A 27,907-nucleotide genomic window follows, 5' to 3' on the forward strand; every position below is an offset into this window, starting at 1 on the left:
AGATGCTGAGTTTCTCAGTGAGGTCAAGCCTGTACATGTCCTTACTTCTGGTGCATCACAGGCTTCTGGAGATGCTGATTTTCTCAGTGAGGCCAAGCCTGCTCATGTCCTTACTTCTGGTGCATCGCAGGCCTCTGGAGATGCTGAGTTTCTCAGTGAGGTCAAGCCTGTGCATGTCCTTACTTCTGGTGCATCGCAGGCCTCGGGAGAGGCTGAGTTTCTCAGTGAGGTCAAGCCTGTGCATGTCCTTACCTCTGGTGCATCACAGGCCTCTGAAGATGCTGAGTTTCTCAGTGAGGTCAAGCCTGCTCATGTCCTTACTTCTGGTGGCTTGCAGGACTTCGGAGATGCTGAGTTTCTCAGTGAGGCCAAGCCTGCTCGTGTCCTTACTTCTGGTGGCTTGCAGGCCTCCAGAGATGCTGAGTTTCTCAGTGAGGTCAAGCCTGTGCATGTCCTTACTTCTGGTGCATCACAAGCCTCTGGAGATGCTGAGTTTCTCAGTGAGGCCAAGCCTGCTCATGTCCTTACTTCTGGTGGCTTGCAGGCCTTCAGAGATGCTGAGTTTCTCAGTGAGGCCAAGCCTGCTCATGTCCTTACTTCTGGTGCATCGCAGGCCTCTGGAGATGCTGAGTTTCTCAGTGAGGTCAATCCTGCTTGTGTACTTACTTCTGGTGCATCGCAGGCCTCTGGAGATGCTGAGTTTCTCAGTGAGGTCTAGCCTGCTCGTGTACTTACTTCTGGTGCATCGCAGGCCTCTGGAGATGCTGAGTTTCTCAGTGAGGTCAAGCCTGCTCATGACCCTACTTCTGGTGGCTCGCAGGCCTCGGGAGATGCTGAGTTTCTCAGTGAGGTCAAGCCTGTACATGTCCTTACTTCTGGAGCATCACAGGCTTCTGGAGATGCTGAGTTTCTCAGTGAGGTGAAGTCTGCACATGTCCTTACTTCTGGTGGATCGCAGGCCTCCGGAGATGCTGGGTTTCTCAGTGAGGTCAAGTCTGCTCATGTCCTTACTTCTGGTGGATCGCTGGACTCTGGAGATGCTGAGTTTCTGAGTGAGGTCAAGTCCGCACATGTCCTTACTTCTGGTGGATCGCAGGCTTTCAGAGATGCTGGGTTTCTCAGTGAGGTCAAGTTTGCTCATGTCCTTACTTCTGGTGGATCGCAGGCCTTCGGAGATGCAAAGTTTCTCAGTGAGGTCAAGTCTGCACATGTCCTTACTTCTGGTGGATCGCTGGACTCTGGAGATGCTGAGTTTCTGAGTGAGGTCAAGTCCGCACATGTCCTTACTTCTGGTGGATCGCAGGCTTTCAGAGATGCTGGGTTTCTCAGTGAGGTCAAGTTTGCTCATGTCCTTACTTCTGGTGGATCGCAGGCCTTCGGAGATGCTGAGTTTCTCAGTGAGGCCAAGCCTCCTCATGTCCTTACTTCTGGTACATCGCAGGCCTCTGGAGATGCTGAGTTTCTCAGTGAGGTGAAGCCTGCCTGTGTCCTTACTTCTGGTGCATTGCAGGCCTCTGGAGATGCTGAGTTTCTCAGTGAGGTCAAGTCTGCTCGTGTCCTTTCTTCTGGTGGCTGACAGGCCTCCGGAGATGCCGAGTCTCTCAGTGAGGTCAAGCCTGCTCATGACCTTACTTCTGGTGCCTCGCAGGCCTCCGGAGATGCTGATTTTCTCACTGAGGTCAAACCTGCTCATGTCCTTACTTCTGGTGTGTCGCGGGCCTCCAGAGATGGTGAGTTTCTCAGTGAGGTCAAGCCTGCTCATGTCCTTACTTCTGGTGGCTTGCAGGCCTCCGGAGATGCTGAGTTTCTCAGTGAGGTCAAGCCTGCTCATGTCCTTACTTCTGGTGGGTCGCGGGCCTCCAGAGATGGTGAGTTTCTCAGTGAGGTCAAGCCTGCTCATGTCCTTACTTCTGGCGCATTGCAGGCCTCTGGAGATGCTGAGTTTCTCAGTGAGGTCGAGTCTGTTTGTGTCCTTACTTCTGGTGGCTCGCAGGCCTCCGGAGGTGCTGAGTTTCTCAGTGAGGTCAAGCCTGCTCATGTCCTTACTTCTGGTGGCTTGCAGGCCTCCGAGATTCTGAGTTTCTCAGTGAGGTCAAACCTGCTCATGTCCTTTCTTCTGGTGGATCGCAGGCCTCTGGAGATGCTGAGTTTCTCAATGAGGTCAAGCCTGCTCATGTCCTTACTTCTGGTGCATCGCAGGCCTCTGGAGATGCTGAGTTTCTCAGTGAGGTCAAGTCTGTTTGTGTCCTTACTTCTGGTGGCTCGCAGGCCTCCGGAGATGCTGAGTTTCTCAGTGAGGTCAAGCCTGCTCATTTCCTTACTTCTGGTGGCTTGCAAGCCTCTGAGATTCTGAATTTCTCAGTGAGGTGAAGCCTGCACATGTCCTTACCTCTGGTGCATCGCTGGCCTCTGGAGATGCTGAGTTTCTCAGTGAGGTCAAGCCTGCTCATGTTCTTACTTCTGGTGCATCGCAGGCCTCCAGAGATGCAAAGTTTCTCAGTGAGGTCAAGTCTGCACATGTCCTTACTTCTGGTGGATCGCAGGCCTCCGGAGATGCTGGGTTTCTCAGTGAGGTCAAGTCCGGACATGTCCTTACTTCTGGTGGATCACAGGCCTTCAGAGATGCTGAGTTTCTCAGTGAGGCCAAGCCTACTCATGTCCTTACTTCTGGTGCATCGCAGGCCTCTGGAGATGCTGAGTTTCTCAGTGAGGGCAAGCCTGCTTGTGTCCTTACTTCTGGTGCATTGCAGGCCTCTGGAGATGCTGAGTTTCTCAGTGAGGGCAAGCCTGCTTGTGTCCTTACTTCTGGTGCATTGCAGGCCTCTGGAGATGCTGAGTTTCTCAGTGAGGTATAGCCTGCTCATGTCCTTACTTCTGGTGGCTCGCAGGTCTCCCGAGATGCTGAGTTTCTCAGTGAGGTCAAGCCTGCTCATGTCCTTACTTCTGGTGGCTGACAGGCCTCCGGAGATGCTGAGTTTCTCAGTGAGGTCAAGCCTGCTCATGACCTTACTTCTGGTGGCTCGCAGGACTCCGGAGAAGCTGAGTTTCTCAGTGAGGTCAAACCTGCTCATGACCTTACTTCCGGTTCCTTGCAGGCCTCCAGAGATGCTGAGTTTCTCAGTGAGGTCAAGCCTGCTCATGACCCTACTTCTGGTGGCTCGCAGGCCTCGGGAGATGCTGAGTTTCTCAGTGAGGTCAAGCCTGTACATGTCCTTACATCTGGTGCATCACAGGCTTCTGGAGATGCTGATTTTCTCAGTGAGGCCAAGCCTGCTCATGTCCTTACTTCTGGTGCATCGCAGGCCTCTGGAGATGCTGAGTTTCTCAGTGAGGTCAAGCCTGTGCATGTCCTTACTTCTGGTGCATCGCAGGCCTCGGGAGAGGCTGAGTTTCTCAGTGAGGTCAAGCCTGTGCATGTCCTTACCTCTGGTGCATCACAGGCCTCTGGAGATGCTGAGTTTCTCAGTGAGGTCAAGCCTGCTCATGTCCTTACTTCTGGTGGCTTGCAGGACTTCGGAGATGCTGAGTTTCTCGGTGAGGCCAAGCCTGCTCGTGTCCTTACTTCTGGTGGCTTGCAGGCCTCCAGAGATGCTGAGTTTCTCAGTGAGGTCAAGCCTGTGCATGTCCTTACTTCTGGTGCATCACAAGCCTCTGGAGATGCTGAGTTTCTCAGTGAGGCCAAGCCTGCTCATGTCCTTACTTCTGGTGGCTTGCAGGCCTTCGGAGATGCTGAGTTTCTCAGTGAGGCCAAGCCTGCTCATGTCCTTACTTCTGGTGCATCGCAGGCCTCTGGAGATGCTGAGTTTCTCAGTGAGGTCTAGCCTGCTCGTGTACTTACTTCTGGTGCATCGCAGGCCTCTGGAGATGCTGAGTTTCTCAGTGAGGTCAAGCCTGCTCATGACCCTACTTCTGGTGGCTCGCAGGCCTCGGGAGATGCTGAGTTTCTCAGTGAGGTCAAGCCTGTACATGTCCTTACTTCTGGAGCATCACAGGCTTCTTGAGATGCTGATTTTCTCAGTGAGGCCAAGCCTGCTCATGTCCTTACTTCTGGTGCATCGCAGGCCTCTGGAGATGCTGAGTTTCTCAGTGAGGTCAAGCCTGTGCATGTCCTTACTTCTGGTGCATCGCAGGCCTCGGGAGAGGCTGAGTTTCTCAGTGAGGTCAAGCCTGTGCATGTCCTTACCTCTGGTGCATCACAGGCCTCTGGAGATGCTGAGTTTCTCAGTGAGGTCAAGCCTGCTCATGTCCTTACTTCTGGTGGCTTGCAGGACTTCGGAGATGCTGAGTTTCTCAGTGAGGTCAAGCCTGTGCATGTCCTTACTTCTGGTGCATCACAAGCCTCTGGAGATGCTGAGTTTCTCAGTGAGGTCAAGCCTGCTCATGTCCTTACTTCTGGTGGCTTGCAGGCCTCCAGAGATGCTGAGTTTCTCAGTGAGGTCAAGCCTGTGCATGTCCTTACTTCTGGTGCATCACAAGCCTCTGGAGATGCTGAGTTTCTCAGTGAGGTCAAGCCTGCTCATGTTCTTACTTCTGGTGGCTTGCAGGCCTTCGGAGATGCTGAGTTTCTCAGTGAGGCCAAGCCTGCTCATGTCCTTACTTCTGGTGCATCGCAGGCCTCTGGAGATGCTGAGTTTCTCAGTGAGGTCAAGCCTGCTCGTGTACTTACTTCTGGTGCATCGCAGGCCTCTGGAGATGCTGAGTTTCTCAGTGAGGTCTAGCCTGCTCGTGTACTTACTTCTGGTGCATCGCAGGCCTCTGGAGATGCTGAGTTTCTCAGTGAGGTCAAGTCTGCTCGTGTCCTTACTTCTGGTGGCTCGCAGGCCTCCGGAGATGCTGAGTTTCTCAGTGAGGTCAAGCCTGCTCATGTCCTTACGTCTGGTGGCTCGCAGGCCTCTGGAGATGCTGAGTTTCTCAGTGAGGTCAAGTCTGCTCATGTCCTTACTTCCGGTAGCTCGCAGGCCTCCAGAGATGCCGAGTTTCTCAGTGAGGTCAAGCCTGCTCATGACCTTACTTCTGTTGGCTCGCAGGCCTCCGGAGAAGCTGAGTTTCTCAGTGAGGTCAAGCCTGCTCATGTCCTTACTCTGGTGCCTTGCAGGCCTCCGGAGATGTTGATTTTCTCAGTGAGGTCAAGCCTGCTCATGACCTTACTTCTGGTGGCTCGCAGGCCCCGGGAGATGCTGAGTTTCTCAGTTAGGTCAAGCCTGCTCATGCCCTTACTTCTGGTGGCTCACAGACTTCCGTGGATGCTGAGTTTCTCAGTGAGGTAGCTTGGTGATTTAACTCATGATATAGTAATTACTTGGAATGCTTTTATGCTGCACAGGGTAGTTACTGTCATCTATTTCTGGTGCCTTTAAATCAGTACGCTATTATTGTTGTCTGCCCTTTGGGGGCTCGGTAACTGGGATCGAGGCAACGTCCTGACCCCTTACACCATGAGCATGTAGGCAGGAGAGGTTGAGGGGGTGTTGCACACCAGGCAGTAAGGAATGCCTGTCGATTTGTCCCGCCTGGGCTCCCTTCAATTAAAGCGACACATTAAGTGAGAAGTGGCAGCAAAGAGGAAAAGGGAGGCAAAGCAGCTCCTATCGCTGATGAGAAACGTCTCGGGGGTGGGGGTGGGGTGGGGGCACTGAGGGGAGAGGGAGTGAGATGTGCAAAGGAAACGATTTACTGGAGCTGACAGGGCTGGTGACTGAGTAACAGAGAACGCCTGTAGGGGGCTAGCAATGATTACACATCTCAAGCCTGCGCCCCTCCCATGAAATGACAGCGCTCCCTAATGCGGGGGGATTAGAGCTGTCACTTACCCACTCACTCCACACTCCTGCACACCATAAGACACACCAGGGCAGACGAACAAATGACGGACATGACTCGGAAATCTATTTCAACAGGTATCACTGATTAGGTGTCACGCGACATGCACCCCTGCTTCCTGGGTGTCAACAGTGACACACTGCAGCCTGCAAATCGACCAAAGGGTCAGTGGGGCTTTCATGAGGTTGTGAGGTTGGCAGTCCTGCCAGTAACAAGCCTCCCCCCCCCCCCTGACACTCAGACAACCGTGCCTTGTGTGTGCTTTTTTTAAGTGCACAGCTGGACAGTGTTAGCTGCCAAGGTTGTCTGTTCTCTGGCCCGAGAAATGCTCATTCAGACTGGGGCACAACTGTTCTGTGGTGCAAATCATTTGATGCCCTAGCGTGTCTCCTAATTTGCACCAAAAATGGTTTTGAGAATGTGGCCCATAGTGTATTTACAGAACTATATTTTAAAGGCATGTGTTGCGCGGTGTGCCTGCATGCGTGCATGCATGCATGTGTCATTGCATCCAGGAATGCAAGCCTAGCTATGTATAAATGCATCGATGCATTTTATCTATTGCAAGATCCGGAACACACCATTGGCATATCATTGGGGTTTCACAGTCTTCTAAGCTGTAGGAAGTTATTGCTCATTCATACAATTTTGTAGTTTTGTAAAGCACCCCACGTAGATGGCAGCCGCTTCGGAGCGCTTAGTCTTATGGGGGGTGGCATCCTACCTGCAAAGCGGGGCCTGTTACATTCGGGAACTTGGGTGATGCCTCTTTCATGGTGTGTAGTGCAGAGCAGAATGTGGATGGCTTGAAGGCTATGAATTCATCTTAGCCATTGGCAGCTGCTGTGGGTAACCCTCCAGACGATTGATACCCAGGGGCCTGAAACATATCCGGGGTGCTCGTGGTCTCGTGCAGAAGAGATGTGGCCGGGCAGTTTGAGTGAACCGCTCCTTTTGGGGTGGGACCAAGCCTGATTTGCATATGGTCTTTCCCCTTTCTGTGATGGCATAGGCTAAAAATAGGCACTGTGGAGAGAGGCGCCCAAAGCAATGCCAGTGTTAATAATTAAGTAAAACCTTCCAGCCATGTTGCTTTTTTCACGGTCTGCGTGGACATACATGTTGTCAGCCGGGTCCGCTGGTGCTCAGGTGGTGGTGAGGCCACTTTGCAGACTTCAGGGCGCTATAGCTTGCATGTGGGCCTGCGCCGGGAGCCAATGCACAGCTTTGTGACTTGTGTTTGCATTCCCTTGGTCTCAGTGCAGCTAATTAGCCTCACCGCAGAGCTCCGAGGCCTTATAAAGATCCGCGTGGGAGGTGAGTGCGCCGCCAACTTCAGGAGAGTGGGCAACTCTTCCTGCCTTTGTCTGGGATGAGGGAAGTATCCTTCCAGGTGCCCTTATTTGGAAATAACATTGTCAATTCCATTTTTAAGTGGGAGAGTTTCATTTTAAAAGACTCCGAGAAGTCTAGCTGATTGGCTGTGGGCGAAGCTGCTTCCTGAGATGGGAAGGAAGGAAGGGGGTGCATGCGCTCGCTTAATATTTTATTTATTTATTCCTATACAGGAGGAACAATGCTCTTTTGATCAGAAAGGAACGTAAAATAGATAAGAAATCAGATTTGACAGGAAGCAGTGACTTCTTGCAATGGGGTGAGTTTGAGGGACATTCTGACCAGGTTGTGGAGGGTGTAAATGGAACAGTCACTGGAGACAATACATAAGTGGACATACATAGATTGAGGGCAATTAACATTGGACATTTTTAAGTGCAGGTAGGCAGTGCGGCGAGCTGTGCTCGGGATGTGACCATGATGGGTGAAGTGCTAAATTGGAGGCAGAGGAAGTGATGGACAGAGGCAGGTTAGAGGCGAGGGGAAACATGTTAGCCAGCAGGCAGCTGAGAGGCAGGTTAAGAGGATAACTCAGAGGCGAGGAGGTAGGCGTTTAGTTTGGTTTGGCCTGTTTCTCAGATGTCTGGGGGAAGAAAATTCCATGCAAGTGGAGCATGAAGAGAGAAAGAGCAGAAGTGACAGGAAGCACAGGGAGGGCGAAGAGCCACAAGGGTAGTTGAGGATGCAGAGATTACGAGAAGTCTTGTAGAGTTGGATAGAGGATAGATACAGTGGTGCCTTGCCGTGGATAGATTTGTGAAGCAAGAGAAGACATTTAAATCTGGTCCTGTTATGCATCGTTGGCCATCCGGCTTGGTGACGGTACGATGATGTGAGAGAGACCTGATAGCAAAGTTAATGATCTTGTCGAGAGGACAGAAGGCACAGGATGCTGGCGTATTAGTCCACTTTAAAGAATTCAAGAGTGGTCAGGAGATGCTTGGCATAGTCAAAAGCAAGGACGTGCTTGATTTTCCAAATATTTAGGAGGTTGAGGCGAGCTGCTGTTCCAGTTTTAGAGATGAAAATAGAGGTGCTGTCAAAGTGTAGTATTCCCTGCTGGCCTGCCCTCGTCCTGCACAAACCCTATTGCCACAGCCCCTCCCACACACAATCCAAACTCCCAAACAAACACACCTGATGTTTAAGGGAATGTTCAGTGCAGTGCCTGGAGTGCAAGTTTGAACTTCTTCCTGCACTTTTATTTTAATTCTAAACCATTCCGGATTCTTTTTAAAATACAAATATAGGAACAGTAAAACGTTTCTTTTTTAAAATAGATGAGCGCCACTCCTGCCCACTTTGACCACTGAAGTAGAGAAGGCGTGAGAAGGGTCATAGGTGATGCTGAGGTTTAGAGTAGGGCATAGTGTGAGTTGGGAACTGGACATGCAGGGGAAGAGATGAGAGAGAGCTTTTGGAAGGGAAGAAGAGCACCTCTGTTTTGGTAGAGTTTAACATCAGAGAGTGCAAAGCCATCCCATGTTTTAATGGCAGAGAGGCAGTTTGAAATGTTGATAGACACATCAGAAGAGATTTCAGGATGTGGGTGTAACTGCATATGTGTGAATGTATACATCTATGTGTCTGTGCATAGATATGGGCAACATGCATGCGTGCTTCTGTCTGAATAGGTATTTCTGTGTTTGTGTGTACCCTATGTATGCAGAAAGATGAATTTCCTTCCATGCAGTAAGCTTACTACCCCCCACCCCGTAGTGAACTTGATGCCGCTACATGCTATAACCTGGCTCCCCCTCTGGGCAGTATGTGGGATCCCCATCTAGGTTGGAAGATGCAATCAGTAAGCTTCTGCCCCCATGTTGTAAGATAACTTCCCCTCTATGCAGTCGGCTATGTCCTCAAGCATGTAGTATGATATAAACCCCATGTATGCGAAAGGCATGTTATGCCTCTATGTGGTAAACCTGCTGCCCATCCATGCAGTCATTTAAACCCCACGATGCATGGTAAGTTGGATTGTCCAAGCAGATTGCCAACAAAGTAATTTCTCACCTCTGACATGGGGCTGCCTGCACTTTGCCCATTTTAATTTCAGCAGGGCCAGCTCAGCTCTTCACACATACATGGTTGACACATTGAGTACATCAACATGGGAGAATAATAGTGGTTATTTTAACGCACTAAGAACAGGGTGTAATGCAACTGGGTTTGCTATATGAAAACTTGTATTATAATTAATTAATGGTAGTTGTTACCCCTCTCCATGTATTACCGAGTCCCTCTCTTAACCGTAAGATAGACCCCGATCAACGCTGTAAGCAGTAACAATTTCATCAGCTTTACCTCTCCCTTCACCCTCTTTCTGAACAGAAAACACTCCATTCTGATGAGGGCGCATAAACTGGCGTTTGTGGACTTTGCTACCCGGTAGAATTGTTCCCAGGTGGTAATGAGTGGTATTCAACCTACTGCAGTTATTACCAAAGACCGCTGCTCATAATCAAAAACCTGCTCAGATGCTTCTGTTGGTACACATGGAGCAAGACCTTGGTCTCCACATGGAGCAGCATCCCACCTACACATGGAGCAAGACCTTGGTCTACACATGGAGCAAGACCTTGGTCTACACATGGAGCAGCACCCCGGCTACACATGGAGCAAGACCCTGGTCTACACATGGGGCAAGACCTTGGTCTCCACATGGAGCAAGACCCTGGTCTCCACGTGGAGCAGCACCCCAGCTACACATGGAGCAAGACCTTGGTCTACACATGGAGCAGGATCCCACCTACACGTGGAGCAATACCTTGGTCTACACATGGAGCAAGACCCTGGTCTCCACATGGAGCAGCACCCCAGCTACACATGGAGCAAGACCTTATTCTACACATGGAGCAGCACCCCGGCTACACATGGAGCAAGACCTTGGTCTACACATGGAGCAAGACCCTGGTCTCCACATGGAGCAGCACCCCAGCTACACATGGAGCAAGACCTTGGCCTACACATGGAGCAGCACCCCGGCTACACATGGAGCAAGACTTTGGTCTACACATGGAGCAAGACCTTGGTCTCCACATGGAGCAGCACCCCAGCTAAACATGGAGCAAGACCTTGGTCTACACATGGAGCAGCATCCCGGCTACACATGGAGCAAGACCTTGGTCTACACATGGAGCAAGACCTTGGTCTCCACATGGAGCAAGACCCTGGTCTCCACATGGAGCAGCAGCCCAGCTATACATGGAGCAATAACTTGGTCTACACATGGAACAGCACCATGGATACACATGGAGCAAGACCGTGGTCTACTCATGGAGCAGCACCCTAGCTACACATGGAGCAAGACCTTGGTCTACACATGGAGCAGCACCCCGGCTACACATGGAGCAAGACCTTGGTCTACTCATGGAGCAAGACCTTGGTCTCCACATTGAGCAGCACCCCAGCTACACATGGAGCAAGAACTTGGTCTACACATGGAGCAGCACCCCGGCTACACATGGAGCAAGACATTGGTCTACACATGGAGCAAGACCTTGGTCTACACATGGAGCAGCACCCCGGCTACACATGGAGCAAGACCTTGGTCTACACATGGAGCAAGACCTTGGTCTCCACATGGAGCAGCACCCCAGCTACACATGGAGCAAGACCGTGGTCTACTCATGGAGCAGCACCCCAGCTACACATGGAGCAAGACCTTGGTCGACACATGGAGCAAGACCTTGGTCTACACATGGAGCAAGACCTTGGTCTACACATGGGCAGCACCCCAGCTACACACGGAGCAAGACCTTGGTCTACACATGGAGCAAGACCTTGGTCTACACATAGAGCAAGACCTTGGTCTACACATGGGCAGCACCCCAGCTAGACATGGAGCAAGACCTGGGTCTACACATGGAACAGCACCCTGGCTACACATGGAGCAGCACCCCGGCTACACATGGAGCAAGACCTTGGTCTACACATGGAGCAGCACCCCAGCTACACATGGAGTAAGACCTTGGTCTACACATGGTGCAGCACACTGGCTACACATGGAGGAACACTTTGGTCTACACATGGAGTGGCACCCCGGCTACACATGGAGCAGGACCCCAGACCACACATGCAGTAAGACTCCGGCCTGCACATGGGGCAGGACCCCTGGACGAATGCTGGGCTCCGAGAGCGCTCTAATATTTCTTGAGGGTGGGGAGATACTTTCACAATCAAGAGGAATATGACAGGCCATTGTATGATCTATAATGAGGCCAGCAGCCACAGATCAAAGGACACAGCAGCATGGATGCCTAGCAAAGGGTCTCTTCTGTTCTCTAGCACATGAGTCCACTGCGCATACCGACCACATGCAGTGGCACTCCTGGCACAGCCTCGGTGTAATTATGCAACAGAAGGAAGCTGGGGACCTTCACCGGATTTCAGCATGGTTACATCACATATGAATAGTGGGTAGGGGTGTTGCTAGGTCTGCAAAAGATCCGGGGCTATGCTAATGTCAGGTCTGCCATGACTTGGGGCTAGCTAGCCTTTCGGTTGTAGCCCCTGAGCTTCTATCCGGGGCTACAACCAAAATACCCAGGGCTATAACCCCTCAGATACCCTCTAGGAACGCCTCTGATAGTGGGCCCTGCCACCAGCCTTCCAATGTAAACCCTACTGCTGGTCTCACAACAGCAGACAAGTCTAAAAGGTTTCAACCTAGAAGCTGCAGCCTGACCACGGGAGGTCACCGCCAACTGATAGCCTGGCATTCATAGAGAAGAGCCTTATGGAGCAGGTCCTGAGGTCCCATCCCCACGCAGTCTGACCACCTGAGGCTCAACGCCAACTGATGGCCTGGCATTCACAGAGAAGAGCCTTATGGAGCAGGTCCTGAGGTCCCATCCCCACGCAGCATGACCACCTGAGGGTCACAGCCAACTGATAGCCTGGCATTCACAGAGAAGAGCCTTATGGAGCAGCTCCTGAAGTCCCATCGCCACACACCTGCAGAACGGGAACCCATCTGAAAGGCGCTAACCTTGACGGTCAAGTGAAGCCCACATCACAGTCAGTGCACTATTTCTAAGCATCTTCTAATATGATACTAGGGCTGTAGTATGTGTAATCAGTGGTCAGGCATCATCCCAGCCAGCATAGTCAGTGGTCAGCCATCATCCCAGCCAACATTATCAGTGGTCAGGCATCATCCCAGCGAGCGTTATCAGTGGTGAGGCATCGTCCCTGCCAGCATAATCGGTGGTGAGGCATTGTCCCAGCCAGCATAATCGGTGGTGAGGCATCGTCCCAGCCAGCATAATCGGTGGTGAGGCATCGTCCCAGCCAGCATAATCAGTGGTCAGCCATCATCCCAGCCAACATTATCAGTGGTCAGGCATCATCCCAGCGAGCGTTATCAGTGGTGAGGCATCGTCCCTGCCAGCATAATCGGTGGTGAGGCATCGTCCCAGCCAGCATAATCGGTGGTGAGGCATCGTCCCAGCCAGCATAATCGGTGGTGAGGCATCGTCCCAGCCAGCATAATCAGTGGTGAGGCATCGTCCCAGCCAGCATAATCGGTGGTGAGGCATCGTCCCAGCCAGCATAGTCAGTGGTCAGCCATCATCCCAGCCAACATTATCAGTGGTCAGGCATCATCCCAGCGAGCGTTATCAGTGGTGAGGCATCGTCCCTGCCAGCATAATCGGTGGTGAGGCATCGTCCCAGCCAGCATAATCGGTGGTGAGGCATCGTCCCAGCCAGCATAATCGGTGGTGAGGCATCGTCCCAGCCAGCATAATCAGTGGTCAGCCATCATCCCAGCCAACATTATCAGTGGTCAGGCATCATCCCAGCGAGCGTTATCAGTGGTGAGGCATCGTCCCTGCCAGCATAATCGGTGGTGAGGCATCGTCCCAGCCAGCATAATCGGTGGTGAGGCATCGTCCCAGCCAGCATAATCGGTGGTGAGGCATCGTCCCAGCCAGCATAATCAGTGGTGAGGCATCGTCCCAGCCAGCATAATCGGTGGTGAGGCATCGTCCCAGCCAGCATAGTCAGTGGTCAGCCATCATCCCAGCCAACATTATCAGTGGTCAGGCATCATCCCAGCGAGCGTTATCAGTGGTGAGGCATCGTCCCTGCCAGCATAATCGGTGGTGAGGCATCGTCCCAGCCAGCATAATCGGTGGTGAGGCATCGTCCCAGCCAGCATAATCGGTGGTGAGGCATCGTCCCAGCCAGCATAATCAGTGGTGAGGCATCGTCCCAGCCAGCATAATCAGTGGTGCAGCATCATGGGACTTCAAAGCCAACATATCTGTGGAGGGTGACTTGTCGTCTACCATGAGAGCGGATCGCACAAACCCAGCGTCCATGCAAGCCAGGATGTCTTCATTTCTTATGTGGTGGAACGTGGCATTAGAAAGTGGCTGTGTGTAGAGCAAATGTAGGTTCTGTGACGAGTGATCCAAGGAGGTGGCAAGAAGAGCCAGGAAGTGGGACGTGTTCTGAAATGAAGACTCAGGATTGCAGGCCTGCCCCCCCCACCCCTCCGATTCTGCGTCTTCAGTACCTTAACCACACCCAGCCACCTGGAAAACTGAAAAGCACTCCCCGGACGGACCATGTAAATGGAGCGCATTGAAGACAGCGCATGAGCTTTACAAGCAACTTCTCTGTGTTCAATAATGCCCTTTAGATGCGTCAATAAAAGCTGCTATTGTGGAAGTGAGATCGTTCCCGCGGGGTTAGTGAGCAACAAGAAATAACAACAGAGCTGGACATTTCCAGTATTCAACAACACCACCCCTAATGCAAGAGTAACACTGACCCCTACTGCAAGAGTAACATTGACCCCCAATGCAAGAGTAACATTGACCCCTACGGCAAGAGTAACATTGACCCCCAATGCAAGAGCAACATTGACCCCTACTGCAAGAGTAACATTGACCCCCAAGAGTAACATTGACCCCCAATGCAAGAGTAACATTGACCCCCAATGCAAGAGTAACATTGACCCCTAATGCAAGAGTAACATTGACCCCTACCACAAGTGTAACATTGACCCCTAATGCAAAAGCAACATTAACTCCTACAGCAGAGTAACACTGACTCCTACCGCAAGAGTAACATTGACTCCTACCACAAGAGTAACATTGACCCCTACCGCAAGAGTAACATTGACCCCTACCACAAAGTAATATTAACTCCGACCGCAAGAGTAACATTGACCCATAATGCCAGAGTAACATTGACCTCTATCGTAGAGTAACATTGACCCCCTACCACAAGAGTAACATTGAACCCTAATGCAAAAGTAACATTGATCCATATCAAAGAATAACATTGACTCTTACTGTAAGAGTAACATTGACCCCTACCACAAGAGTAACATTGATCTCTATTGCAGAGTAACATTGACCCCTACCACAGAGTAACATTGACTCAGACCGCAAGAGGAACATTGACTCAGACCGCAAGAGTAACATTGACTCAGACCGCAAGAGTAACATTGACTCAGACGGCAAGAGTAACATTGACTCAGACGGCAAGAGTAACATTGACTCAGACCGCAAGAGTAACATTGCTGGTTCCCCTGTATCACAGTGTGGCACTCTATAAATAATAAATAATATTAATAATAATTTACCCGTACCAATGGCCTGCAAATAGTCGCAAATTAGCATATTTACCCAAAGATCTGCCCTAATGCACACCGCGAAGGCTGAGGGACACGTGGTTACCTAGCGGGATCCAAGGATTCATGTAAACTCCTAGAGTGATCAGCTTTTTTGCTTAGTTTGCAGATGTTTGCAGATGCCATTAATAATAACATTTCCATGATGATGGGCTATTCTGTACCCAGGCACACCTTTGCTGTTCCCAACAAACGGATGCAAATGCGTTAAAAGTGGTGCATTTGCAAATCTGAAGCTTCAGCGCCACCCGGATCTTAACGAATGGTGACCAGCAGCCAATAAGTGATCAGGAACACTGCCTATGCGCAGTTACCAGGAAGGAACAATCTGAGGGCACAAGATGGCCGCCGCAAGGGAAATGGCCTCCCCGACGCTTTAAGGGATCAGCGAGAAGGCAAAGGGACAAAGAGGTGCAGAGAAATGGGAGAAAGTCTCACTTATTGATAGTAAACCACAGGTGTGGCCTTTAAGAAGTCAATGGGGACAGCCTGTCAAGAGCACGCCAGGCAAGACACAGTCCCTCGTAGAGCAGCCCTCATAACTTCATACACATTTCTTCACGCACACTCCAAAAGAAGCTCACACCAGAGTAATAGTTCACGTACCGCACATGGCCGGCCCCCAACAATATTAAATCCAAGGGACCCCGATTCGCGGTGCAGCACAAGCGCCAGGGATCTGGTCTCTTCTCCCTGAAATACAGAAGTAGAAGGGAAAACATGGGTTCAAAGAGAAGAGGTCAGCACAACAAGAATAGAGAGTGGATGACGTATTCAAGGAACGATTAGATGAAATGGCAGGTCTTTGTGAGATAACGAAAGAGTTAAACACGGTATCAAACGCTACCATCAAAGTAACAGTACATCAAAGTAACAGTACAACTTATACTTAACGTTAATATGCTTTTAGACTGCACCACATCACCACCATAGTAGTATCAGAGAGGCTCAGTGTGACCGTGGCCCCTCCAGGGAGGTTCTTGGACCATGACGTTACTGAACAAGTGATAGGAGATATGGGGTCCCCCCTGCCTCTCACTCGTGTGATGCCTGCCCCTCTCCTGCAACCATCCTGTTCCCTTCACCTTATGTTCTTTCACTGTCTATGCCACCCTAGCACATGGTCTGTATGTTTTGGACTACAAATCCCATTAGCTCACGCCAGCAGAGTCAGTTGTGAAGGATCATAGTAGTTGTAGTTCAAAACATCCGGCATGCCACATGAGGAGTAAACATACATGTTTTCCATCTTAATCATTAGCTCAGTGCCCACCAATCACCTCACGGACTCTGCAGCACAGACACCAACTTGATGGCAGGTAGGCTATTCGCCCCCGCAGTTCCCCACCTGAGACCCAGATCCAGGCTGTGGCATTATCCCACCATTAATGCCCTATATAGCGCAAATGGGATTCATTTACTAAATTCAGTGCCGGGTTAAACGCTATGGAAGCCCCTAGAAGTCAAACGCTCGGTGCTCAATATTATTTTGATCTGTTGTTGAGGGGCCCCTAAAAGGAGTGGGTCCAATAGGCCGGTGCCTACTTTGCCTCTTTAGTAATCCGGGACTGACTACATTTGATGCATTTTCTAAAGGCTTCTAAAGGCTTAGTGGAATACGTTGCGCTGGGTTCTCCGGAAATGATTGCGTTTACGCTCCATTACTTTCTTTCCACGCCAACATGGCAAAAGACTGCCGTATACATTTTCCTCTACTATTTGCTTTGCGTACGGGCTCATGTCCAATTCTATCCATCAACTTTAACATTAAGGTGAGGGATTAGTGCGGCATGGAAAGGGTGTCACACTTGCGATACTTTCTTGTGAGGTAGGTGTTGGTCTAAAGGCAACCCACTGCTTACCTGTAGGAGTTACATTTGTTTGTGTATGCTTGCCTTTTGACTGTGAGCGCGATTCAAAGTCTGGATGCTGTTTGGAACCTATGATAAGGTCAGTTGGGGAACGACCTGTTACAACACCACCTACACAGAACACCTAGTTGCAGTAGGAAGGTCAGCATTGGATATTTGCACTAATGCCTACATGTTTGATTGATTGCAGGGGTTATTCATACAGTCCTGCCCTGAAGAAGGCGGTTTTTGAAAGTACATGTTCTGCCGAAACGTCCCAGGAAGAAGATCTGCTAATCTTCTCAGTCTTTAGAGGAGTTAGGAATACCTCTTTCAATGTAGATATATTGGATGGGGGAGGTAGCCACATGCGAATAGGACAAAGACCCAGGACATTTGCATATAGATCAGGAAGATGCATGCTTCTAAAAGTAACTACGATGTCAGCTCCTCAGACGCTTCCTTAGTCAAACTCTAGAGACAAGTATTTCAGAAGGAGCTCAATATTGAAGGTTCTGTTTGAACACTGATATTAAGTATTGATTATGTGAGGCATATGTGTTGTTTGTATATGGATTTCTTCGTTTTTTCATATGCTTTCCATTTCTACTTTCTGTTACAATTGCAAAGACACTGTTGCACTTTAAGCACAAGCACTTTTAGATATCTGCATTGAATACTGTGTACATGGAATATGCGCAGTACGTATATGACTCCGTTATAGATCGGAGGTCCAGTGTTGATTTCGATTTTATAAGACACAGGTGGCCACATTGATGAATACTAATAAAAATAAAATTGCAATATAATCAGAAAACTATGTGTTTTAGTAATGCACCTAAAGAGCATGGGTTTCATTACGAGGTTGGAGGTAGCCTTGCCGGTAAAGCGGGCAAGGCTACCGCCAAACCGGCAAAGAAATCTGGCACCTGGGAATGGGCAATTAAACCCTACTCTGCTATTGACCAAGGTATTACTCGTTTCTAGGGGCACTCAACACAGTCTTCTCTTTAGGAAATCCCTCACAAATGAAGCCGGACATTCTGAGTGTCTCTCTAGGACATGCTATCAGATGTCTCCATGTCAATAGCTACACTACAGTTCCGAACTCTGCTTTTGCCTCAGTTCTACTTCAGTCCATATTATTATATTCTAGTGATCCCAAACTACAACTCCCAGAATGCAATTGCTGTATGAAAGAAAGTTTAAGACATCTGGTAGACTTAACTCTAGGAAGCGACCACCATGCCATCTTATCACCAAAGTGACATGGGTAGTGAAAGCGACACTTTGACCTGATGCCAATTTCTATGGAAGGGTTGGTTCAACGCAGCATGGTAACCAGCTATATTCATTTCAATCCAAGTGGAAAAAATGAACATTTAGACAATCTGGGAAGGCTACAGGCGTAGATAGATGGTCACCATTAAAAGATGACGATCCAGAATGGCTAAACGCCGTGGTTGCCAAGGCAACACCATAAACGTCGAAAAGACAGCCAAGCTGGGACTTAAGCCACCAACATTGGAATGAGCAGGGCCGCTCTTATGCCCCTGCGCTCTCAACACAGGCTAGGGCAAAAAAAGGGAAAAAACCGAAACCCTCCACCTCTGCAGCTTTCGGTTTCTCCATGCAAGTGAAATGTTATGAACATGTACATGATAAAAACGTTAATTCAAAAGGGAGTTTTTTGCACGAGCTTTGCGTGAACTCGATTTTTAAGGATTTTGGGCCTACGCTATGTCCTTACTTGGAATTTATACGTACTACAAACACATGCGACGCCTGGATTCGCCAGACCCAAGGTCTTCTCCATGGAAGCTTTTCATAATACACATCAACACGCACGGCTCAGGACACGGCTACCATGCGTGTCCACAGTCACGTGCCACCACCCAATAATCCCATTGGCTCGGACGTGCACAAGGGTATAGCGCCGGCGTGCACAAATACCCGCTGACAGTCGCCTGGTTAACCCAAGACATGTCAGGAAAGCATGACATGTCAGGAAAGCATGAACTGTACACTAACTCATTCAATGGAGTATGGACACATACACAGGTGTGTAACACGCATGGCAGTGTGGGACAGCAATTGGGTCAATGCCTAAAACACGCAGATGACTCACTAACTGAACTGGATACGGTGTGTGGCAACACACACGAGCTCACATATCCTGCAACCCGTGTGGCTATATGAACAATATACACAATTCACCTGGTAAACATGCCAGCACATGTATGGAGTACACATCTTCTAGCTTCTTGGAAGATTGGGATTCCAGTGCTACCAACGCGCAGGTGAACCCCCCGCTAAGCATTACCCAAGCCAGCAAACCGTTCACTAAGCCCGACCCAGTCATGTAGAGAGCACACACCATAGCCTGACCCAGGCATGCAGAGAGCACACACCATACCCCGACCCAGGCATGTAGAGAGCACACAACACAGCCTGACCCTGGCATGTAAGAGAGCACACAACATACCCCAACCCAGGCATGTAGAGAGCACACAACACAGCCTGACCCTGGCATGTAGAGAGCACACACCATAGCCTGACCCAGGTATGTAGAGAGCACAACACACAGCCTGACCCTGGCATGTAGAGAGCACAACACACAGCCTGACCCTGGCATGTAGAGAGCACACAACATAACCCGACCTAGGCATGTAGGGAGCACACAACACAGCCTGACCCTGGCATGTAAGAGAGCACAAAACATACCCCGGCCCAGGCATGTAGAGAGCACACAACATACCCCAACCCAGGCATGTAGAGAGCACACAACACAGCCTGACCCTGGCATGTAGAGAGCACACACCATAGCCTGACCCAGGTATGTAGAGAGCACAACACACAGCCTGACCCTGGCACGTAGAGAGCACAACACACAGCCTGACCCTGGCATGTAGAGAGCACACAACATACCCCGTCCCAGGCATGTAGAGAGCACACAACACAGCCTGACCCTAGCATGTAGAGAGCAAACAACATAGCCTGACCGAGGCATGTAGAGAGCACACAACATATCCTGACCCAGGCATGTAGAGAACACACAACACAGCCTGACCCTGGCATGTAGAGAGCGCACAACATAGCCCGACCCAGGCATCTAGAGAGCACACAACACAGCCTGACCCTAGCATGTAGAGAGCACACACCATAGCCTGACCCAGGCATGTAGAGAGTGCACAACATATCCTGACTCAGGCATGTAGAGAGCACACAACACAGCCTGACCCTGGCATGTAGAGAGCACATAAAATAGCCCAACCCAGGCATGTAGAGAGCACACAACACAGCCTGACCCTGGCACATAGAGAGCACACAACATAGCCTGACCTAGACATGTAGAGAGCACACAACATATCCTGACCCAGGCATGTAGAGAACACACAGCAAAGCCTGATCCTGGCATGTAGAGAGCGCACAGCATAGCCCGACCCAGGCATGTAGAGAGCACACAAGACAGCCTGACCCTAGCATGTAGAGAGCACACAACATAGCCTGACCCAGGCATGTGGAGAGCACACAACATATCCTGACCCAGGCATGTAGAAAGCACACAACACAGCCTGATCCTGGCATGTAGAGAGCACACAACATAGCCTGACCCAGGCATATAGAGAGCACACAACATATCCTGACCCTGGCATGTAGAGAGCGCACAACATAGCCTGACCCAGGCATGTAGAGAGTGCACGACATATCCTGACTCAGGCATGTAGAGAGCACACAACACAGCCTGACCCTGGCATGTAGAGAGCACATAACATAGCCCGACCGAGGCATGTAGAGAACACACAACATTTCAATTAGATAATGCTTCATGTTCTGGTTTGAAAATGTCAAGAAAATGCTAAAAGCTGTTTATCACTTGTGCTTAGCAAGAAATCACCTAATAAGCCATTATGATGTAAGAATTTAAAACACATTGTATAAAATGTTTACTAAATGCTAAAGAATACACAGGGCCTGATTTACAAAAGATGTTTACAATGGCGCATTCCCATTGAAAAACACCTTTAAAATCACGCCCACAGTCACTGAAAATGTTCTAAGCAGCTTACTCAATACTTAAAAGAATATATGAGCTGCTTGTAGGAAAGACGTTCTTAGCCTGCTTGGTACCTGGTATTTAAACTTTCCGCTGCTTGACAAGGGCTTGACAAATGTTGATCAGGTATTACGTTTGGTCGAGGGGCCTTTTTGTTTGGAGTTTTTTTTTAAATGAGGCTCTCTCCATGTTATATTATTTTTACTACCTACCTTAACCTACGCCAAAAAGAAGCACAGCGATGAAATGCAGTGCTTATCCCTCCAGCGCCAAGAGGCCACTTGCTCTGTAAGAGGCTCTACAAACCCGAAACATAACATTTGCCCTCCGATGTGGGCCACTTATATTTAATAAAATAAAAGGTACATCTATATTATGCTGGAATATTGCTGGGTTGCAAAACATGCACCCTGTCGTGATCTGCTGACTTTGAAAACATGTGTATTGAAGGTTAAAACAATGAGTCTGTCCGAGCAGTGAAGGACGATGGAGGGCGTGCCAGTGCGGAGCACTTTATATCTCATTTAAATTCCAAGGTCACCAGTCTCTGGGCAGGGTGCAATGATGCACAGGCCCTCTTCCTGGTCACCCAGTCCAGCATGCTACTGGTTAATGTGTATATCAGGGCATGGCTTAGAGAAGGGTATTGATACATAGATATGATAGGTTATTTATAACGCAATTAATACCCAGAGGTTTCTAAGCACGGCCCAGGGATCGGACCTGTGGTGCTCCGTGTCGTCTTGCTTCCAAGGCGAGCATGTTGCCTCTGAGCTATCCTCCCTAGACTGGAAGAAGTACCCCACAAAGGTAGATATTTAAACGTTATTGTGGGTCACTTTAGTCGTCAATTTAATCCATTAAAGGAATTAGAAGGTTTTCCTGACGATGAAGCGCCAAGAAGTCCATAAGCTCTTGCCTGCTTGCCTTTGAAACTGTGCAAGTGTTCCTAGAAGCTGGCTTTAGGGCCTGCAACGGAGGAGTGACCCGGGATACCTTGGCAGGGGACAGAAGCAGAGATCATTGACTACCCTCCAGAAAATGGGAATGAATTGTCCTGCACTGAGATTTTGGCCCTGAAAGACATTATGCTCAGAATGAAACTGGACGCGTGTCTTAAACAATCACAGCTGAGCTCAATTCTTTCTGGGGTAAAGTTGGCGTCCCTAGAAAGAGCAAAGATTCTGCCAGAAATCTATAAAGTCGCTCTTCCAATCTTGGAGACATCTTTTGAGAGTAGTGATAAGGGCCCGCCAATGGCCTGGGAACCCTATGAGAATCTGTCAAATCTCACTGCTTTCGAAGCCAAGTCGGTAGTTACCAATGGATAGCGAAAATAGCTGGTTCGATACTAAGCGTGGAGCGGTCAAAGGGGAACAGTGCGGGGAAGGAGCGAATCAGTGTGCCAATGTAATTATTCCCTCTGCATGTTAACATCGGACTGGTGTTAAAAGGCATGTCCTTGCAGAAAGCAGATGGCGAGATTTAAACATAGCTCCACCCGCGAGGACCCCAAATATGTTTGGCCAATTGTTACTCCTAGCTCCGCGGACATTGGCTCGCCATTTTGATTCTCCATCGCTGAGACTGAACAGTCCTCACATTTCAGCCAATTGGATCAAGAGGAAGGGGGGACATTTCAGTGGGACTGGACTCTTCCTGCTAGAGTCGGGTCATGACTGAGAAGTCTGCCCAAACCTTCAATTCTACATTTAGGGAGTCACCGCGGCAACAGCCACCCAGACATCTTTTAAGGAAGCGCTTAACATCTGGGCCACTTTACTGACCAATAGAAACCAATAGAAACTTTCAGAAAAATGCCGATCAGCAGAAATAGTGCCACTTTACAAAAAAGTAGGGAGGGGTAAGCCAGGAAATGACTGCTCCTTTTCCTCCTTTTCCTTATTGGATTGTGCTGGGTAAATCCAATAGGAAAACTATTGTCCCAACTGGAAGATTGGATGGGGGAGGACTGTGTGATTAGCTACTGGCAGGCTGGCTTCCTAAAAGGAGTGAGCCTCATATAGTGGGCATTCAGGCTCCGACCAATACTACAGAGACATGTTTTACTGAAGTGAGAATGCCTGGAGCTGTTTTACACATGTTGAGATGGCATCTGATGGTTTCCCAAGGATGGAATTAGGTAAATCTTTGTCCACCTGTGGGCGGGGAGGATAGCTCAAAGACATGTTTATTTTAGAAGGAAGACAACACAGAGCAGCACAGGTTCAAATCCGGGTCTTTGATTAGAAACCGGTCTACGCGTGTTGCAGGTCTAGGAACCATCGCATGACTTGAGGGTTAGAGTCCTTTTGTTGGCTTATCCATACTAATGGAGAATGATCTGTGATGAGTATGAACTTCCTTCCTAGGCGATAGTATCTTAGATGGGTGATGGCCCATTTGATGGCCAGGGCCTCTAATTCTAATACAGAGTTGTTTTTTTCAAGTGGGAAGAGTTTTTTGACTAGTGAATAGGATAGGATGTTATAAGCCATCACACACTAGTGACAAAACTGCTCCTAACCCTGTAAGGGAGGCATCAGTTTGTAACAAACTCTTTCGAAAAATCTACTACCTGGAGGATCGGGTTCTGGCACAAGTTTGTTTTAAGGTGTTGTAACATAAATCGTCCACGTCAGTCCAATGAATCTTCTGGGGTTCGGCGTTCTTTAATTTGTCTATCATCCTAGCTGTTCTGGCCGAGAACTTAGGGATAAACTTACGGTAATAACCGATTAATCCTAGGAATGCTCTGAGGTCTCTCTTGGTCTTAGGCGTGGGGGAACTGTTTTGTCCAACTCCTGAGGTAAGAAGTACTCCGCACACGTACTTAACTTGGGTAAGGATTCTATTTTAACAGTACAAGCCAAGTCTTATCCAGCAGCGACCCACATCTGCCTGCCCACAACTACTGTCACTTCATGGACCCTGGAACCCCTGCGCTGAGGGCAGGCAGGTTCCAGGTTCCATGATGACACTTGTCACCAGCAGTTCAATAGCATAACCATATAAACAGGCGTGAATAACATGAGCATTTATAAATACATAACTAATAACAGACCCACTTACGAACGGGTAGTAGTGTACGGCATTGTTGAACAGTAGAAGGGTTTAGGGTGTATTCCTAACAGGTATCTAGGGCGGCTTTCACTTTTTCTCGTTGAGGCTAGTCACTGCCATTCCCTACAAAGAAGCCGAGGTATTTCACAGCTGATTGAGCCAGCTTATATTTGGATGGATTGGCAGTTGAGCCGGCTTATCTGAGGGCTCTCATAATAGTAAAGAGATAGAAAACATGGTCTTCCCAAGTCTTACTATAAATGACTATGTCGTCAATATAAACCCCCCAGAAATCGGAGTAGGACTGTAATATCCTGTCCATAAGCCATTGGAAAGTGACGCGGGTCCTGTGTCAGCCAAAAGGGAGGACATTGAACTGCAATAGTCCCAGGGGCATCAAGAAAGTTGTCTTTTCCTTATCATGTCCATGTACTGGGACCTGCCAGTACGCGTTGGTTAAGCCTAGGGTTGATAGGAAGGTGGCATCAAAGTCGAAGATGGCGTTGATCTGTCGGTAGTCTACGCAAAATCTCCAGGAATTATCAGGTTTTGTGACCAACACAATAGGGGAGAACAATGGGCTTGAAGAGAGTTTGATAATGTTTGCCCTTAGCATTTTGTTCACTTCCTCCACCACTGTCTACGGGCTTCTGGGAGTCTATATGGTTTCAAATGGACCGCCTATCGCTTTGGAGTTCTGATATAATGATAAGTGCCATGCACTCTCTCTGGTTCCTCACAGAATACATCAGGGAATGTTGTGACTAAATATTTTAAGTCTTCATGTTGTTGACTAGATAGCACTTAGAGAATTAATTCAAAAATGATCTATTTCCTTTCTTAGGATCTTTTTAAGTGTTTTGTTAAATCTTTCTACCAATCTGTCCAAACCTGGAAAAATATGGCAATAGATGTTTTAAAATTAGTTGGGCTGTGTTGTTCCACCTAGGGAACGCCTCTGGGGGAATCGGGCTGCCTAATCAATGATTACAAGGACATATTTGTTACCCAGTCTAGAGGTTCCCTTGGTCAAAAGATATCCAGCCCCAATTTGGGAGAAAGGGAATTTTATTATTTGGCATAGAGGGGCAGGCAAGGGAATTTGGCTACTGGTTTTCTGATATATTTCACATGTCTGAATTTAGTTATTTATATCAGCATGAATAACCAGGCCAGTAAAACTTCACACTGATATGCACCTGGGTCTTAGATTGTGCTATGTTTCCCTCTTTCAAATGGGAATGTGCAATCTCTAGCACAATCTTCCGATGGGTTTTGGGGATTACTAACCGAGTTTTACTTAGGCCTTCTATCGAGGTTTAGTTTCTATATAGTAATCCTTGCCTTAGGAAGAAAAAGGGACTTCCCTTCTAATCCTTCCCCTTCAGGAATCACCTGGAAGAAAGCATCCACAAGTGCTGGATCATTTTGCTGGGCAAGGTTAGATCGGGAAGGATGGTAGGTTCTTCTTCCCTCTTTGCCTCTTTGGTAGATGGTTCATCATCTTACCCAAAGCCTAAGGTACCTCTCTCAGTTTCATCTGGTTCAAACTTTATAGAAAGGGGAAACAGAGCCCTTTCAAGAATTCCCTGTGCAATTTCGCCCCCACAGTGTACTTCAAATGGAGTTTCGCCATGGTTCTGTAGGAGAACCTTTGTATCTCCCCGGAAGTCGGGACTTATAACACCCTCTGGGACATCCAGACCGAGCTTCCAGGCCAGGCCAGATTTGTAAGCCAATCTTGTGTAACACCCAGGAGGAGCTATTAAGACTATGTCTGTGGGAATCATTCCTCTTTTCCCTGGAGGGATAGTAGCTTCTCTGCTGCTACAGATATCAAAGCCTATGGATTCATTTGTGGCAATAGATGGATCTGAGGCTCTATGACTAAGCTTCTGGAATGTTAGGGTTCCCCATTTTGTCTCAATTGAGTTGCATCCCACTGCTGACACCATATGTATGGAAGGCATTGTATCAAACAGTAAGACAGACACAAGTTATCACAATTCAAGGGTGTTTATTGAACTTCAATTGGTTTTATGCAATGCCTATCTAATCCTAAATCTAAAAATGGGAGCAAGCTATGACCATCAAATGATAATAACGCAGTCCTATTCGAGTCGGTCAAAATAAAAGGGCATTTTCTAATAAACCTATTGCCAATCCTTAATTCTAAATACAAAAAGTGTGGGAAGCAATGTTATGCAAAAGAAAAGTGTTCAAGAAATATCTCAGGGTATTCAAGCCGTTGCCTTCCCTTCCCCATGTTTTCCGCACAGGACAAGGCAGAACATTAGAGCTTAGCACACTCTCTGGCTTCTCTAGCACAAGGATGCAGTTCAAAACCTCAACATCAGGGCCTTCTGTGCCAAAGTATCTATGCCATTCAAAGTCTCTTATTTCAGAGGGCCTGATGCAACACAACAAACATTAGAGTTCCTTTCTTCTTAGGATTTCACACATACAACTTCTCCAGTGATTTAGCCCTCTGCCGGGCTCTACTTTATCAAAATCAAAGACTTTGGACTGTGAGCAGGATTTTGCTTGAGCCATCACAGGACCACTTTGATTCACAATTACTCGTTCTTTTCCTGATATAACTTTTCCTCACTTTCACTTTTGCCACTTTTCAGCTGGATACCTTACAGAGACCTTTGATTGAGACCTTTGATTGAGACCTTTGATTGAGACCTTCGATTGAGCACGCACGTGGTGCAGGACAACTCTGTCATAGGTATTGTATCTTTCTTTAAAAGTTCAATCACTCATCAGCAGTTTAACTTTACTTGCATCTCTTATCACACGTGTTTTAATAATGTTTGTTCCAGCACTCGCCATAAAATGTTGCTGCCTGCAACCTTGGCTTCAACACAGACAGTCTCATATCAGACTCCCTAACTCACCGGCTGTCTTGATTTCACTGACATTGCTTTGATCTCGGAGCCAAGTGCGGTACCATGGGGGCTCCTGCTTCTTCCCGCCTTGACTATTGATGCGGGAGGACCCGGGTATCTCCCACACACAATGCAGGATTCTTCAGCCTGCTTTCCTGGTCTTATGCTTTCTATTCTTGAGGTCTTTGGAAAGTAACGGTTCCTTGTCGAAAAGATGAAGGTAACTTCCCTACTTGTGATCCCCTTCTGTTTTGCCGTCTTTCTTCTCTCATTCAGTTGCTGTCTCGAAACTGCTTTTTCCTCCCGTGCTTTGCCTCGCTCAGAGTGTGCTCTTGTGCTCCACCTTTTATCCGTTTATGGAAGCTTATGGGTAGAGTTCCAAAATGTCCTACCTGGTAGGATGGGGTAAAGGTGTTACAGGGAAGGGATACCAGGTCTCACCATCCGGTGTCCCACTCCCACTTCCTGAAGACCCCTCACCCAGGTGATCCTCTTGCACTGGTCCACCACCTGGAACTGGATCCAAAAGCGATGGCTGTGTCCTGGCCACCTGGATGACATATCCCCGGGGGCTAGTGGTTGTGTGGAAATCGATATAATATTATGACCCCAATCGCATCGTTTAAATGTATGTTGGCCTACGCCAAGCTGTCTAAAGGATACTATGTACATAGGTTCCGCGGCAAGGTCTTGACCTTAATGTATCGTGTAAGCCGCCATCTTGGATCTAGCCGCCATTTTAGGTACTCTTGCAGTGTGGAAGTCACCCTGAATCACAAAATGGAGGCCGAATGACATTTCGAGTAAGACTTCGGCCATGGTGACCTCCGCACACGTGAATGAATAATATGTCCGCAGGCTACTTGTTAGGGTCATGAACTAAGACCCTGTCCTCTGTTTAACCTATGTGTAAATATGTAACCGTCTCAGCGGAACTGATCTAATGTATGGAAATTGTGTGTTCGACCTGGCTACGAACCCTAGCCATGGTTCCAGAAATGGTTAACTTGTAAGAGGGCTGGCCAATGCAGTACTAAATGTATAAAAACCCAAGCATCCCGATGATCGGTCTCTCCCACTTTCAGTGCGAACCTAACGTTGAAGGTTCGTGTGTTAGTCAGAGAGCCGAATAGCTATTTGCATGTCAATTGACTTTGGTAACTTTGTAACTTTGAAA

The 27,907-nt window shown here is 48.6% G+C and overlaps 1 protein-coding gene across 2 annotated transcripts in view; it reads right to left on the minus strand.

Moving 5' to 3' along the window:
- The window catches only part of PDZRN3 (PDZ domain containing ring finger 3), a 785,994-nt gene that overhangs the window by 655,489 nt on the left and 102,598 nt on the right, over positions 1-27,907 (minus strand). Inside the window, exon 2 of one of the 2 annotated variants that reach the window (XM_069643214.1) lies at positions 15,473-15,559. The exons of the other annotated variant lie outside the window; for it this stretch is intronic. Coding sequence (XP_069499315.1) covers positions 15,473-15,559 — 87 coding nt within the window. The remainder of the gene's footprint in view (positions 1-15,472; positions 15,560-27,907) is intronic. 2 annotated transcript variants of the gene reach the window in all.

The sequence above is a fragment of the Ambystoma mexicanum genome, chromosome 2p, assembly GCF_040938575.1.
Source record: "Ambystoma mexicanum isolate Mex_15411 chromosome 2p, UKY_AmexF1_1, whole genome shotgun sequence".
Lineage (NCBI taxonomy): Eukaryota > Metazoa > Chordata > Amphibia > Caudata > Ambystomatidae > Ambystoma > Ambystoma mexicanum.